Genomic DNA, 14,074 nt, shown 5'->3' with positions numbered 1-14,074 from the left:
AGTTGCTTACCACGAAATCGAATCAATTTCATAGAGGAGTGGTTCTATTTCAACATACATATTCCTCTTTAAAAAATTTCGATTTTTACTTTCTGACATTCTTGTTGCAAAGTCAAGCTTACTTACTTCAATAACTACGTAAGTTTTAAACTCCCCACAGAAAACCGCGGAGGAAAAACAAGAAAAATTCTAAAAAATCATCATATATATATATACATACACTCCCTGCTATTAAGAAGAAAGAGAGAAGATCATCTTTACAAAGCTACAACACTACACTACTACACAAAGAAACAAGGGAATATACCATGTCTACAGTTAAAGTCGAACTCAATTCCACATTATCAAACTCTACAACCACTCTAGTGGAAATGACCAATTCATCAACTCAAATCAAACCAGATTCCAAAGAAGATATCTTTTTAAATCAATATCTAGAATCATTGAAGAAAGACCCTAAGATTGCCATCTTACCACATAGACAATCCCATGCTCAAATCTCTGAAGCTTTACAATCTCGTATCAAGACAATCAACGATGAAACATGTGAACCGGGTGATGAAAACTCATTCTTCGTTTGTGACTTAAAGGAAATTAGAAACCTATATGACAATTGGCATAATAAATTACCAAGAATTCAACCATTCTACGCGGTTAAATGTAACCCAAATCCATTAATCTTAAGACAATTAGCATCAATGGGCGTTAATTTCGATTGTGCATCCAAATTAGAAATTGAAACTATTTTGAAAATGGGTGTCTCCCCGGAAAGAATCATTTATGCCAACCCATGTAAAGTTTCATCGTTCATTAGATTCGCTAAGGAACAAAATGTTAAAAAATCTACTTTTGATAACGTAGAGGAATTATACAAGATTAAGAAATTTCATCCAAATTCTGATCTATTTTTAAGAATCACCACTGATGATTCCACTGCACAATGTAGATTATCTACTAAATACGGTTGTGAATTACAAAACGTTGATGAATTGTTATCCAAAGTCAAAGAATTGAATTTGAATTTAGTCGGAGTTTCATTCCATGTAGGATCAGGAGCTTCAGATTTTAGTACTTTATATAAAGCAGTAAGAGACGCAAGATTTGTCTTTGATAAGGCAATTAAGGATCATTCATTACCAGCTTTAAAAATATTGGATGTTGGTGGTGGGTTCCAATTTGAAACTTTCAATGAATCAAGTGCTGTTTTAAATATGGCCATTGATGAATTTTTCCCTGAAAACTGTGGTGTAGACATTATTGCTGAACCAGGTAGATATTTTGTGGCTACAGCGTTCACTTTAGCAGCTCATGTTATTGCTAAGAGATCTGTTTCTCAATTCGATTCAAATGATGATGAACATAGAATTATGCTTTACATTAATGATGGTGTTTATGGGAATATGAATTGTATTTTGTTTGATCATCAAGAACCAACACCTAAAATTTTATACCATGATGGTAACTTCCATTACGATGACTTACAAACATCTACTCCATTGGCTAATAATAACGGAGTTTGTCCATATAAAGTTTCCATGTGGGGTCCAACATGTGATGGGTTAGATTGTATTACAAAGGAATATTATTTGAAATACGATTTAGTCGTAGGTGATTGGTTATACTTCCCTAACTTAGGTGCTTATACTTCTTCCGCTGCTACACCATTCAATGGATTTGATCAAACTGCTGATATTATTTACATTAATCAAAATGAATCACTTTGACTTGGCTTGAACATCAAGGTATCTTTTTTATCAAAGAAGAAAGAGGAAGTAACAGCTTTAAAAAAAAACCTTTTCCTTCTTCTTCTTTGTTGTCATTGTCATCAGCATATATATTGGAAAATTAATTAATTAATCAATCCACTCACCTATTCATCATCATTATTTTAGATTGCCATTTTCTATCTAACAATTATTTTTTTGTCCAGAACTAACTTCAAAAAAAACGATAATAATAATAAGTCGATAAATAATTAATATCCTTTTAATATATATACACACATATATATTTTATATATCAATAATACATATCACATAATATTCCTTATAAAGTTATATTATTCCATTGCCAAAAAAACTCTCTCCTTTTCTTTACCATATACATGAGAATATTATTGAAAAAGTAAACTTACAGAAAGCGGGCCAACATATCCTTTAGCGTTAATGAACATATTTAAGATGAGCAAGAAATATATACGGTAGTATGTAGTATACAAAACCATTGAGGAAAAAGCATACTTTATAAAATATCTCTGCTCTACTGAACTCGTCCAATATTTCGAATAAAAAAAATGGTAAAAGAAAAGCAACAATGTCAATTAGCTTTAACTAAACCAACCGTTGAAAACGTAATACCGTATACGCAATATAAAAAGACGCAACCACAGTTCAATAATGAATCCACAGATGATCTACTTTATGATAATAATGGACATCATTTAATCCTATTTGGTGGTGGTAGAGACTTAGTATTAACTTTATTGAATACCACGAGCACCGCCACTACGAGCAACGCTGCAAGCAGTACTACTAGTAGAATGGAAAATGTGGAATTATTTATTTTGAATAGTAGTATTGTATTATGGTTTGGTATCTTAGGTCATGGTTTGGAAATCCCATATACAAGTTGTATATATCATGGAACTAAATCAAATAATCATGAAAGGGATGGGCATAAATTGGAAATTTTATTGACGTTAGAACGTGATCCTATTTTAAATGAATTTTTCCCTAGGGACCATATGGAGGGGACAACTTTTAATTATAATAATAGTGCTGGTGACGGCGATCTATCAAGTATTGAACTTCTTTTGAAACCAAAATATTCTACATACGACAGACACTATAATCAAGAAATAGAGACGTTATTTACATTTGAAAATTTCGGTATTAATAGAGGTGATGAATTAGTGCTTAACTGCCATGAGGCATTATCCTTGGGGATGGAAGTTCATGGGAGTGAATTCGAAGATACTGATAATGATGATGAAGATAATACCGAACTGGAATCGGAAGCTGTTTTCACTGGATTAAGTGGTATTCTGAAGAGTCAGAATACATATCTTAATGCAGGATTAGCTGATGACCTGGATGGCGATTCTACCATGGATAATGTGTTTTCTAACGATAATTATGAAGCTGGAATGTCTATGGAATTTTATAACAACCAGCCTGCGACGGGAAGGAAAAATCCTAGAAGTGACCATCCACATCTTTGACAAGAAAGATAGAAACAAATTGTACGAGAGAACAAAATATATACAGCTGATATATAGAGGTTATGATTTTGAATTGAATGAAGCTAAATTTGCATATTTATACACTAAAAATTGACTGTCCAACGTTCGTCTTTCTGTATAACTCACGGTCTAAAATTGTTACTGTCTTATATTTACAGGCAGCCTTAGGGTTAGGGCCATGATTTCTTATTCTTTTTTCCTATCAATTACTTACCCTAAGGGTGAATCCAGTATTTCAAATTGTGTGCCCTAATGTCCCCTATAATACTACACCCAGACACCACTGACAGGGCTTGAATTGAATCTATACCCAAGACCTCCATATGTGTGTGTACATACAAATCGAATAAACAGGTTATTACAGTGCAAAATATATATACTTCGAGGGTGTTTATCCAATATATTCTTTTATAAACATAAAGTATTCTTAATCTAGCTTTTCGTTATCATATCCTTTAATTCAATCGGTTAACTGAGGTATAGATACGTACATGTGGAAGTGGCACCTTCGCATACCATCATTTGAATCTCTAAATTTGATCTTTGTACGTACCGTGCGTTATTATCATAAACTGACATTTTTTATATCTATAGAGCAAGCAACAGTGCCAACAACTGTAACTCCATCATCTCAGTTCCTGGTAAACAGAATTAAATAGAGGAAAGCAGTAAGTTGCTTAAATACTCTAGGAATCCCTATTGATCAATACTAAGGCTAATATTTACTCTTCTTTGCCCGTGTGTTTCTCTTCTCGTTAAAGATAAAAATCTCGTTCAATTGGTAATTCTTTCATCATATCTCCTCACAATGTCAAAAACAAACAATGATCTTAACAACAGATATAACATATACATGGACATATTTGGAACCCAAAGGTTACCTGATACCTATCCTCCACATTCGGTATCGTCATCTTCGGTAACTAATCACCATAAGCATATGAATGTTATCACGGATGAGAACCCAAATATTCCCAAGAGAATTGAAGATATTCCTGATCTAAATTATATTATTGCTCAAGATGTTTCGCACTTGGCCATTGCTGAAAACTCTGAACATGAAGATGACCATGACCATAATAACGACGCTCTATTAAATCAAAAGACTAATATTAAATACGTTTCAGAAACTCATACTTTGTCAAGCTCCGAAACTTCTCCTATATCAGGTCCAAGAAAGAGTAACGTATCATCTGAACTTTCTGAAAAAATCGAAACCCCAACTTCATTTGCAAGTCTGGTGAACCCATTTGTATCAAAACCACTAACTAATACTAAACCAATTTATAATACGTCTCCATCGACTATAACGACAGAAACTTTGGAACAAAATCGTCAAATACAATCATCCCACACGCCCACTACCATTCCAGTTCAGAAAGCTAACAAGAATGCATTTGTGCAAAAGAAAAAACCATCATTACCTCAATTATCACTGAATGTGCTAAAGAAACAATCGCATGCATCATCAAGCCCAAGTCATACTCCAACTCAATCAAGAAAATCTCCTTTACAAGGTTTCGGATTTTTTTCAAGGCCAAGTTCTAAAGATTTACATGAACAACAATTGCAACAGCAACAGCAGCAGCAGCAGCAGCAGCAACAGCAACGATATAATAGTAATAATTCACCTCGTAATCATTCGCGTTCAAATTCAAACTCAAATTCTCGTTCAATGTCTTTAACTACTTCAACTTTGAAAAATATCACCTCTCCATTTCACGGTAAATCAAATGATAACAACAACAACAATAACAATAATTATCAACAGCAACCTCATCACGGTTCTGCCACGTCTAATCCATTTTTCGACTCTAAAATGAATGGCAATACCACTGCCACGGATTATAATAATAATAATAATGATAACTTCTCGATGATTTCTCATCAAACATCATCAACTATTGGGTTAGGTTTGAAAACAAAACTTTCTTCAACTTCTTTATCATCTAAACGTTACACATCTGCATCTGGGACATCTCTAAGTCATCATCAATCCTATTCTCAATTACAATCATCTCAACAACAATATTATAAGTACCACCAACATAATCATCATGGTAATAATCAACAACATCGTCGCCGTAGTAGTGTACTCAATACTCCATTATCTGCTTCTGCATCAACAATATCTAAACCAATATTAAGTGCATCTAACAAGAAACCAAGAGTTTATCCGGCATTGTTATCAAGAGTAGCCAAGAAATTTAAAGAATCTATAGAATTAGGTGAACATAAAAAGGATGGTCTTATATATAGAGGTGCATTTACGGGGAAGCATGCTGTCGATGTTATATGTTCCATAATAAGATCATCTGATAGAAATTTAGCATTATTATTGGGAAGGTCTCTGGATGCTCAAAAATTATTTCATGATGTCGTCTACGAACATAGATTAAGAGACTCTCCATACGAAGTTTATGAATTCACAGAAAATTCAAGATTTGTCGGATCTGCTGCAAATAATTCACATTATCCATTAATGTTGTTGTCTTCCTCGACTCAATTAAGTAACAATACTGCGGATACTGGGATGGTTGGATCTACTTCTCAATCTTCTTTATCAAGTAATCAACAAATGGCTCTCTTACAACAACAGAGGCAAAATTCTTTGTCATTATCTGAATCTCAACTCCCACATTCACATACCCAGTCTACAATAACAATGCATGATACAATTAATAATAATAATGCAGAACAAGATGAAATGGTATCCACAGTGGCAACAGTTAATGGTGTTTTCACTTTATTAGCTGAATGTTATTCCCCAACATGTACAAAACATAAATTATGTTATTCCATATCATGTCCACGTCGTCTTGAACAACAAGCAAGATTGAATTTGAAACCTAAAGGTGGTTTAAAGAGAAATATTTCCGTCGTAGTGGACGATGACGATGACACAGATGAAAGTCTATCATGGACGACTTCTGTCCCGAAGGAAATTTGGGAAAATTTACCAAAGAAGGAAATTAAAAGACAAGAAGCCATATATGAAGTCTTCACAAGTGAGAAAAAATTTGTTAAATCTTTGGAAATTACAAGAGATACGTTCATGAAAACATTATCTGAAACAAATATTATCCCTGCTGATATTCGTAAAAATTTCATCAAGCACGTTTTCGCCCATATTAATGACATTTATTCTGTAAATAGAAGATTCTTGGAAGCTTTGTCTGATAGGCAAAAAAGTTCTCCAGTAGTGAGAGGGATTGGTGATATTATACTTCGATTTATCCCATTTTTTGAACCATTCGTAGCGTATGTGGCATCAAGACCATATGCTAAATATTTAATTGAAACTCAAAGATCTGTTAATCCATATTTTGCTAGATTTGATGAAGATATGATGAACTCATCATTAAGACATGGGATTGATTCATTTTTATCTCAAGGGGTATCAAGACCAGGGAGATATATGTTATTAGTCAGAGAAATTATGAAATCTTCTAACCCGGAAAAGGATTCAAGAGATTTAGAAATCCTTACGAAAGCAATGGATGCATTAAAGGATTTCATGAAAAGGATTGATAAAGCCAGTGGTGCAGCCCAAGATAGACATGATGTGAAATTGCTAAAACAAAAAATACTATTTAAGAATGAATACGTTAATATGGGGTTGAATGATGAAAAAAGAAAAATTAAACATGAAGGAATTTTATCAAGAAAGGAATTAAGTAGGTCAGATGGTACAGTTGTGGGGGATGTTCAATTTTATCTTTTAGATAATATGTTATTGTTTTTAAAGGCAAAAGCTGTTAATAAATGGCATCAACATAAAGTTTTCCAAAGACCAATACCATTACCGTTATTATTTGTCTGTGCCGGCGAAGATATGCCTCCACTACGGAAATACATTGGTTCCAATGCAGATACTTCAGGGACGATTGTTCAATCGGAATATAATTCAACAAATCCAAGAAACGCTATAACATTCTTATACTATGGTGCCAAGCATAGATATCAAGTTACGTTATATGCTGCCCAATTTGCAGGTTTACAAACGTTATTAGATAAAGTTAAAGAAGAACAAGCAAGATTGATCAATGATACTTCTTTAATTAATGTAACAAAGATTAGTGATAAATTTTTCGATTATTCTAATAAAATCAATAGTGTCACTACATGTGATGGTGGTAGGAAGCTACTAATTGCTACCAATTCCGGATTATATTCAAGTGATATTAAGAGACAACCAAGAGATAAGAAAAATGGTTCTAAACCATCGATTTTATTCTCTACACCAATCCAATTGATTCAAAGAAATAATATAACTCAAGTGGCTGTCTTGGAAGAATTCCAATCCATCTTATTACTGGTTGATAAGAAATTATACAGTTGTCCATTAACGTTGTTGCAAGTGGAAGGTTCGTCAGGTACATCTTTCTTCAAGAAACATTCAAAAGAACTAATTAATCATGTTAATTTCTTTGCTGAAGGCGATTGTAATGGTAAAAGATTAATTGTCACAGCTCATAGCTCTTCACATTCCATCAAATTTTTCGAACATGAGCATCCCTTATTATCCAATAAGCATGGTGGAGGTAGTTCTAGCACAAGTGGTGGGAATAATAATAATAGTAAGAAAAGCATAAAAAAGAAAATCATTGAAGTAACATTTGATTCAGAACCCGTTTCCATATCGTTTTTGAAGGCGAATCTTTGTATTGGTTGTAAGAAAGGTTTTCAAATCGTTAGTGTTTCTCAAAATGCACATGAATCATTGCTTGACCCTGCAGATACATCATTAGAATTTGCTCTCAGAGATTCTTTAAAACCAATGGCTATTTATAGAGTTGGTAATATGTTCTTATTATATTATACTGAATTCGCATTTTTCGTTAACAATCAAGGCTGGAGAAAGAAGGAATCTCATATAATTCATTGGGAAGGTGAACCACAAAAATTTGCCATTTGGTATCCATATATTCTCGCATTTGATCCCAATTTTATCGAGATTAGGAAAATTGAGACCGGTGAATTAGTGAGATGTATACTAGGTGATAAGATTCGGTTGTTACAAAGTAACACACAAGAAATTTTGTATGTCTATGAGGATTATAGAGGGTTTGATACAGTGGCCTCTTTAGATTTCTGGGGTTGAGGCTGGATAAAAACGTTAGCATTCCTCTATATATATATTGCATACTGGTAAAAGAACAACCCCAGAAAAAGGCACTAAAAATGCAAAACATAATAAAAAAAACGAACATTTAGAAAGACACATAATACTTTTCCATAACTATAGGTACGCATGTATTTTTTTTAACTAACTGGAAAATTCTGGATGGGCACACATGCCTATACATTTTGTGGAATAAACGAGTTTTCCCCATAGCTATGTATTCTTGAGAAGAGACACAAGAGCACTACAACAAGGTCTGAACCCATCTATGGAACTTACATATACTACTCCGGTCACAAAGATATGAGAAAACTTACATCTATGACTCCGCATCACGTGATCAAAACGCGATACGCGAAAAATAAAATGAAAAGAGACAACAACAACTTATCGCCGAGACCGTCCCGTTGTTGTTGTTTTGTATCCGCGGGATTCGAAATTTTTCAAAATTTTTCAATTGAATTGTCAACAACTTTTTGTCGATGTCGTTTTGTGCAAAATTTGGCACATAAAGAAGCAATTGATGACTTGAATGAATACCGACAAAGTAAACTTGGTCCTTCATATATAGCGCTTGCTTCCAATACATCAACTGAATCGCTCGTTTTTCAAACATTGTTGAAAGTTTTCATTTTCTATTTTATTCTGAAATAACTCAAATAATTGGATATAGTTATTACCTTCAGTTGCTGAACTTTTGTTTTGTTTATTTTTCATCTTTTCAATATGGAACAAATCGCTGAACAAGTTATTGCAAACGCGACCAATGATGCTACTGCATCAATTGAAACAGTATCATCCTCACTTTTAGATCTGCTTTCTACGATTCCCTGGGTCCAATATCAAGCACCATCACTTGAACATCCATTTGGGCTAGAATTATGGCCAATTTTCTCAAAGGCCTTTGAATATTTCGCTGGTTATCCAGCTGAAGATTTCAGATTCATCCACAATGAAACCTTTTTGGCTAATGGTTATCAAGCTATGGGTGTTATCGCAGTCTATTACGTTATTATCTTTGGTGGTCAAACCATTTTACGTGCTTTAAACGCTAAACCAGTTACCATAAATTTGATTTTCCAATTACATAATTTATTTTTGACTTCAGCATCTTTAGTTTTGTTATTGTTGTTAGTTGAACAATTGATTCCAATGATCTATCAACATGGATTATTATGGTCCATCTGTTCTCCAAATGCATTTGCTCCAAAATTGATTACTTTATACTATTTGAATTATTTGACGAAATTTATTGAATTGATAGATACTGTTTTCTTAGTATTAAAGAGAAAGAAGTTATTATTTTTACATGTTTACCATCATGGTGCTACTGCATTATTATGTTACACTCAATTAGTGGGCCACACTTCAGTTGAATGGGTCCCAATTTCATTGAATTTAGGTGTCCATGTTGTCATGTACTGGTATTATTTCCTAAGTTCATGTAAAATTAGAGTTTGGTGGAAACAATGGGTCACTCGTTTCCAAATCATTCAATTCATTATTGATTTGGTTTTCGTTTACTTCGCTACTTACACTTTCTACGCTCACAAATACTTTGATGGTATTTTACCTCATATGGGTACTTGTTATGGTGACCAATTAGCTGCTGCTTACGGTTATTTGATTTTAACATCTTATTTGCTCTTATTCATTTCTTTCTATGTTACTTCTTACTACAGAAGAGGTGCCAAGAAGGCAGCAGAAAAGTTAGAAAAGAAGGATATCATTGAAGGTTCTACTACTTCTGGTGTTAAGAAGAATACTACCAAAGTATCTTCCAGAAAGGCTTGATTCGATTCTATGTACCAACACATGACGGTCACCAAGTCTTTATGTAATTTTATATTGAAATAAAAAAAAATTAGCATGAACATTTACTATAAACATCTATAAGAAATTTATACATTAGTTTTTATTCGAGACTAAATTTGTTGTTTGAAATAAATGCTTATAAAAATAAGGAACGTCTTGTGCCTTACTTCAAGGATATTTCTGAACGTATTAGAAGATTCGAGTAAAATCTACAACTAAAAATATGATGGTACCATCTTGTTTTTCTTTTTGGATAAATAGTTTAATTAATATTACATAGGATATATTTAAAGATTTTATTGTTACAATGGTTGGTTATTATCCTCGGATGGGTGTTCCAAATCATATATAATTACCCAACGAGGTTAGAGTATCCGAATTGAAGTCAACTTTACCAATGGCACATTGTTTATCGAACACGGCGACTTTGATAGTTTCCTCAAGAATGGAACCACTGATATTTGCCCTGTAATTTTTCAAGAATGCATATTCAGATCTTTTAGAAGTTGAAGATATCGACCTTACTATATTTAGTATGATTGTGAATAAAGGGTCCGTATTGTACATTAAATATTGGTTCCAAAAGATATCACAGAGCGGTAGATGGATAGTTAATAATTCCTCTATTGGATCCAGAATATTTTGAGAACCCGTATGTACATCTTCATCATTGAGAGCATTACTGAAGGAGTCCTCGTAGCCCAAAGCATCATTATCGTCATAGTCATTTGCACCACCACTAGCATTTACTTTACGATACTGGCCATCATTAGTAGGTATATATCCATTTTTTTCACAAAATATTTTCCTACCTTTAGGATATTCCGATTGGACATTTCTTAGAAACGCCAGGAATAATCTTTCGAATAGTTGTTGACAGCATTCTTGAACATCATCAATCAAGCGAGTCTTGGGTGACTTTTCAGATGAACGTCCGATTGTTCCAAAAGCTAATTGTAAAAATGGTTCTGGTTCATGTTCAGTTTCACTTTCATCATGAGTGCCGTTCTCTCCTTTCTCCATAAGTTTTTCTTCGTCTGGGACATGAACGTATTTCATGACTATTTTCATTGCTATATTAGATACTCTTTTGATAATTTTACCGGTATCTGTTGTTCCAAAGACGGTTTTTAAACGGCTTTCATTAGAAACAATTATAGGTGACAAAAAGGAACCAAGTAAGTTAGTATCATTTAGCAATAGACGATCTTTAATGGATTTAATTAAGTTTTGAACCAATAAAAATGGTCTCTTGTATCTATTATATTTTGAAATTTCCAATTGTTGATTTATATGAGCTTCAATTGTTAAAATTGTTGGTATGATATTAATAAAATTGAAATCTGAAGGTGAAACGTAGTGTAATAGTATTAATTTATTCAATGATTGTAATGTTAGTAGAGTTGATTTCATGATTTGGAAATCTAAATCACTAAATATCTCATTCTGTAAAAATGGAGTCATATTTTCGATCAAGGGGCGTAATCGAAGAAACCTTTTCAAGCAATGAATTGAGGAAGAATAGAATTTTTTATTGAATGGATTTTTTGTTTGGTTTAAGATATCATTTTCTCCATCATCATCATCATCATTATTATTATTATTATTGTTATTATTATTGCCGAAAATATCAGAGTAAGTTGCTTGAAACCTTTCCATTTGCCATGAATCATTATTTATTTCTTCGTAAAAGGAAGATATCTTTTCAAATATAGATAAAGAAATGTCTAAGCGATTTAAATCAATAAGAGAATCTAAAGCGGTGTCGTCTTTATTTCTTAGGGTTGATACCATGTCCGATTTAGAAATTTGTTCTTCATATATATTAGTTGATGGTAGACCAAAGAAGACAGTTACACAATCTTCTAAAGCTGAAACAATGCATGGTTGGTAGTGAAGGTTTTGAATAGCGTTTTCGATTACGGAGTTAATAATCTCTTGCTCAGCATGCTCTTCCTCCTCCTCGCCATCATCATAATTGTGAATAACACTATTTTCAGTATGATCGTAACCTCTCTTGCCAAACTCATTTGGAATTGGATCTGCAGACTTTAACGTATCGCAGATTTTTCTTGGAGCCGATATAGAAAGCAATGAGTTTGTAAGTCCAGGATATTTGGATATCACATTATATAATTGTCTATTAAGCAGTTTAGGTGTAATTGGTTTGTTTCCCATATCTTCTATAGATATTGGCAATATTCTTAATTTTGAGTTAACATAATCAATGAATTGGATTGATATTAGTGAATATTGTTGATTCCAAATTTGATGACTCAATGAATAAAAATTAAAAGATGGTAAATCTTTCAATCCATTCATTATTAAAGTACACAGCAGTAGTTTACGTTCAGTACCTATAAGGTCATTACGTAGATGTGAGATATCTAGTTCAAATGGTAGATGGTAATCATTTTGAATGGAAGATTTTCTGATCATTTTATTTATTGATGTAGCCATTCCAATAATATTTTCTCTTATGGAATCTGGACTGGTAGGTAATGAAGTAAGTATTGATGACATTAATAATTTCAATGCGGAATTGTTTGCAAAATCTAGTGGTAAATTTTCGGATGCAACGACTATAGCTAATAAATTATTTGAAGGAAAGAAATGTTGTCTTGTTTTAATGGTCGTTTCAGAGGGAACATCCCTAGGCTTTAGTTTAGTAATTTCCTTTGACATATCCAAGGTAAAGGGAGGTAAGGTTTTCGGTTTTTTGATATATTTTCTTCTCTTGAATAATTGGGAATCAAAAGTTGAAGAAACATCATCTAGAGTTGATTCTCGACTATGTAGATTTTTCGTAACGTTATTATCAAGAATATTCTCCTCATCATAGAAAGACATATTGGGAGTAACCTTGTGTGCCGTTTTCAAATGCATTCTAAAATTGACAGTAGAATTCTTTGCAGCATCATGTGGACCTCTTTTCAAAATTGTGTTACAATGTTTACATTTGACGATATTTAAGGCACCATCTATACCGAGATAATGGGTCCATAGGAGAGCATTAGTCTTCTTCAGTGTTTGAGCAGGTACCCATTTGGTATTACCATCATGTTCTGTCACAGCAAAAGTGATATCGTTCTCTTCAACATTAGCATTCAAATCATTATCGGAGGTATTATCTACGGAGTTTAAGACATGATCATTGTGTCCGATGTTCTCAATTGGTAGTTCAATTGACGTATCTGTTATAGAGGGTTGGTTTTCCTCCTTATCAGTAGCATCTTCTGTTGCAGAAGGTAAAGTTTCAGAATATCCTGCTGGATCTTCGGTTGAATCATGCGAAGATAGCATTGTCTCTTTTCTTGACGAGTGAATAATTAGTTGATATCTAGTGACTTCTGTATTGCAATCTAGTATTGCAATTGCTTTCGCTAATTCTAAGCTTACTTTAAATTTGGCGTTTATTGTTTACAAATGTGTAGGAAAACCAAAACAAACCCAAAAAAACATAACTTGTTTTTTGATTTAAACCCTGTGGGGTTTCGTTGGTGTTATCATTTGAATATCAAGGTTTAATTCTAAAATTTTCCTTAAAAATTGTTAAAAGTCACGTGGCACCAAGCCGGGTAAAGGTTTTTACACCTATTAAATTTCGGATTGTTGTGGGCTAATTTTTGTTAATTTTTGTTAATTTTTTACGCGTCTTTGTTCTATAATTTCGTCCTCTGGTGTAGGAAATTCCCCCCACAGAGAGAGGGCCCAAATGTTGTTTGTTGTTTCATTGTTTGTTTTGTTCTTTTGCACAAAACCCTTTATCTCCTACCCCCGCTACCGTCCAGAATGAACGGTATCCTTCCACGGAATTCTGAGGAAATTAAAAAAAAATCAAACTTATACCGCGCTGTTTTTTGTTTTTTGTTTGTTTTTTGTTTGTTTTTTGT

General features: G+C 33.2%; 5 protein-coding genes across 5 annotated transcripts; 4 read left to right on the top strand and 1 right to left on the bottom strand.

Moving 5' to 3' along the window:
- Window positions 1–308: 308 nt before the first annotated feature.
- On the top strand, window positions 309–1,724 carry SPE1 (ornithine decarboxylase SPE1; the record flags this gene model as incomplete). The annotated part of the gene is made up of 1 exon (XM_003669965.1): window positions 309–1,724. One exon carries the CDS (start codon window positions 309–311, stop codon window positions 1,722–1,724), a length of 1,416 nt encoding a protein of 471 aa, XP_003670013.1.
- Window positions 1,725–2,293: 569 nt separating this feature from the next.
- LOT5 (Lot5p) lies at window positions 2,294–3,220 on the top strand (the record flags this gene model as incomplete). Its single annotated transcript, XM_003669964.1, has 1 exon — window positions 2,294–3,220. One exon carries the CDS (start codon window positions 2,294–2,296, stop codon window positions 3,218–3,220), a length of 927 nt encoding a protein of 308 aa, XP_003670012.1.
- An 829-nt stretch (window positions 3,221–4,049) lies between these two features.
- ROM2 (Rho family guanine nucleotide exchange factor ROM2) lies at window positions 4,050–8,345 on the top strand (the record flags this gene model as incomplete). Its single annotated transcript, XM_003669963.1, has 1 exon — window positions 4,050–8,345. The coding sequence occupies one exon, from the start codon at window positions 4,050–4,052 to the stop codon at window positions 8,343–8,345; it is 4,296 nt and encodes a 1,431-aa protein (XP_003670011.1).
- Window positions 8,346–9,092: 747 nt separating this feature from the next.
- NDAI0D04530 (elongation of very long chain fatty acids protein) lies at window positions 9,093–10,160 on the top strand (the record flags this gene model as incomplete). Its single annotated transcript, XM_003669962.1, has 1 exon — window positions 9,093–10,160. The coding sequence occupies one exon, from the start codon at window positions 9,093–9,095 to the stop codon at window positions 10,158–10,160; it is 1,068 nt and encodes a 355-aa protein (XP_003670010.1).
- A 363-nt stretch (window positions 10,161–10,523) lies between these two features.
- Window positions 10,524–13,484, bottom strand: NDAI0D04520 (zinc finger BED domain-containing protein; the record flags this gene model as incomplete). Its single annotated transcript, XM_003669961.1, has 1 exon — window positions 10,524–13,484. The coding sequence occupies one exon, from the start codon at window positions 13,482–13,484 to the stop codon at window positions 10,524–10,526; it is 2,961 nt and encodes a 986-aa protein (XP_003670009.1).
- Window positions 13,485–14,074: the final 590 nt, after the last annotated feature.

This window comes from Naumovozyma dairenensis, chromosome 4 (genome assembly GCF_000227115.2).
Source record: "Naumovozyma dairenensis CBS 421 chromosome 4, complete genome".
Lineage (NCBI taxonomy): Eukaryota > Fungi > Ascomycota > Saccharomycetes > Saccharomycetales > Saccharomycetaceae > Naumovozyma > Naumovozyma dairenensis.
The sequence above is the reverse complement of the archived record's forward strand: the minus strand, read 5'-3'. Positions and strand labels throughout refer to the sequence as shown.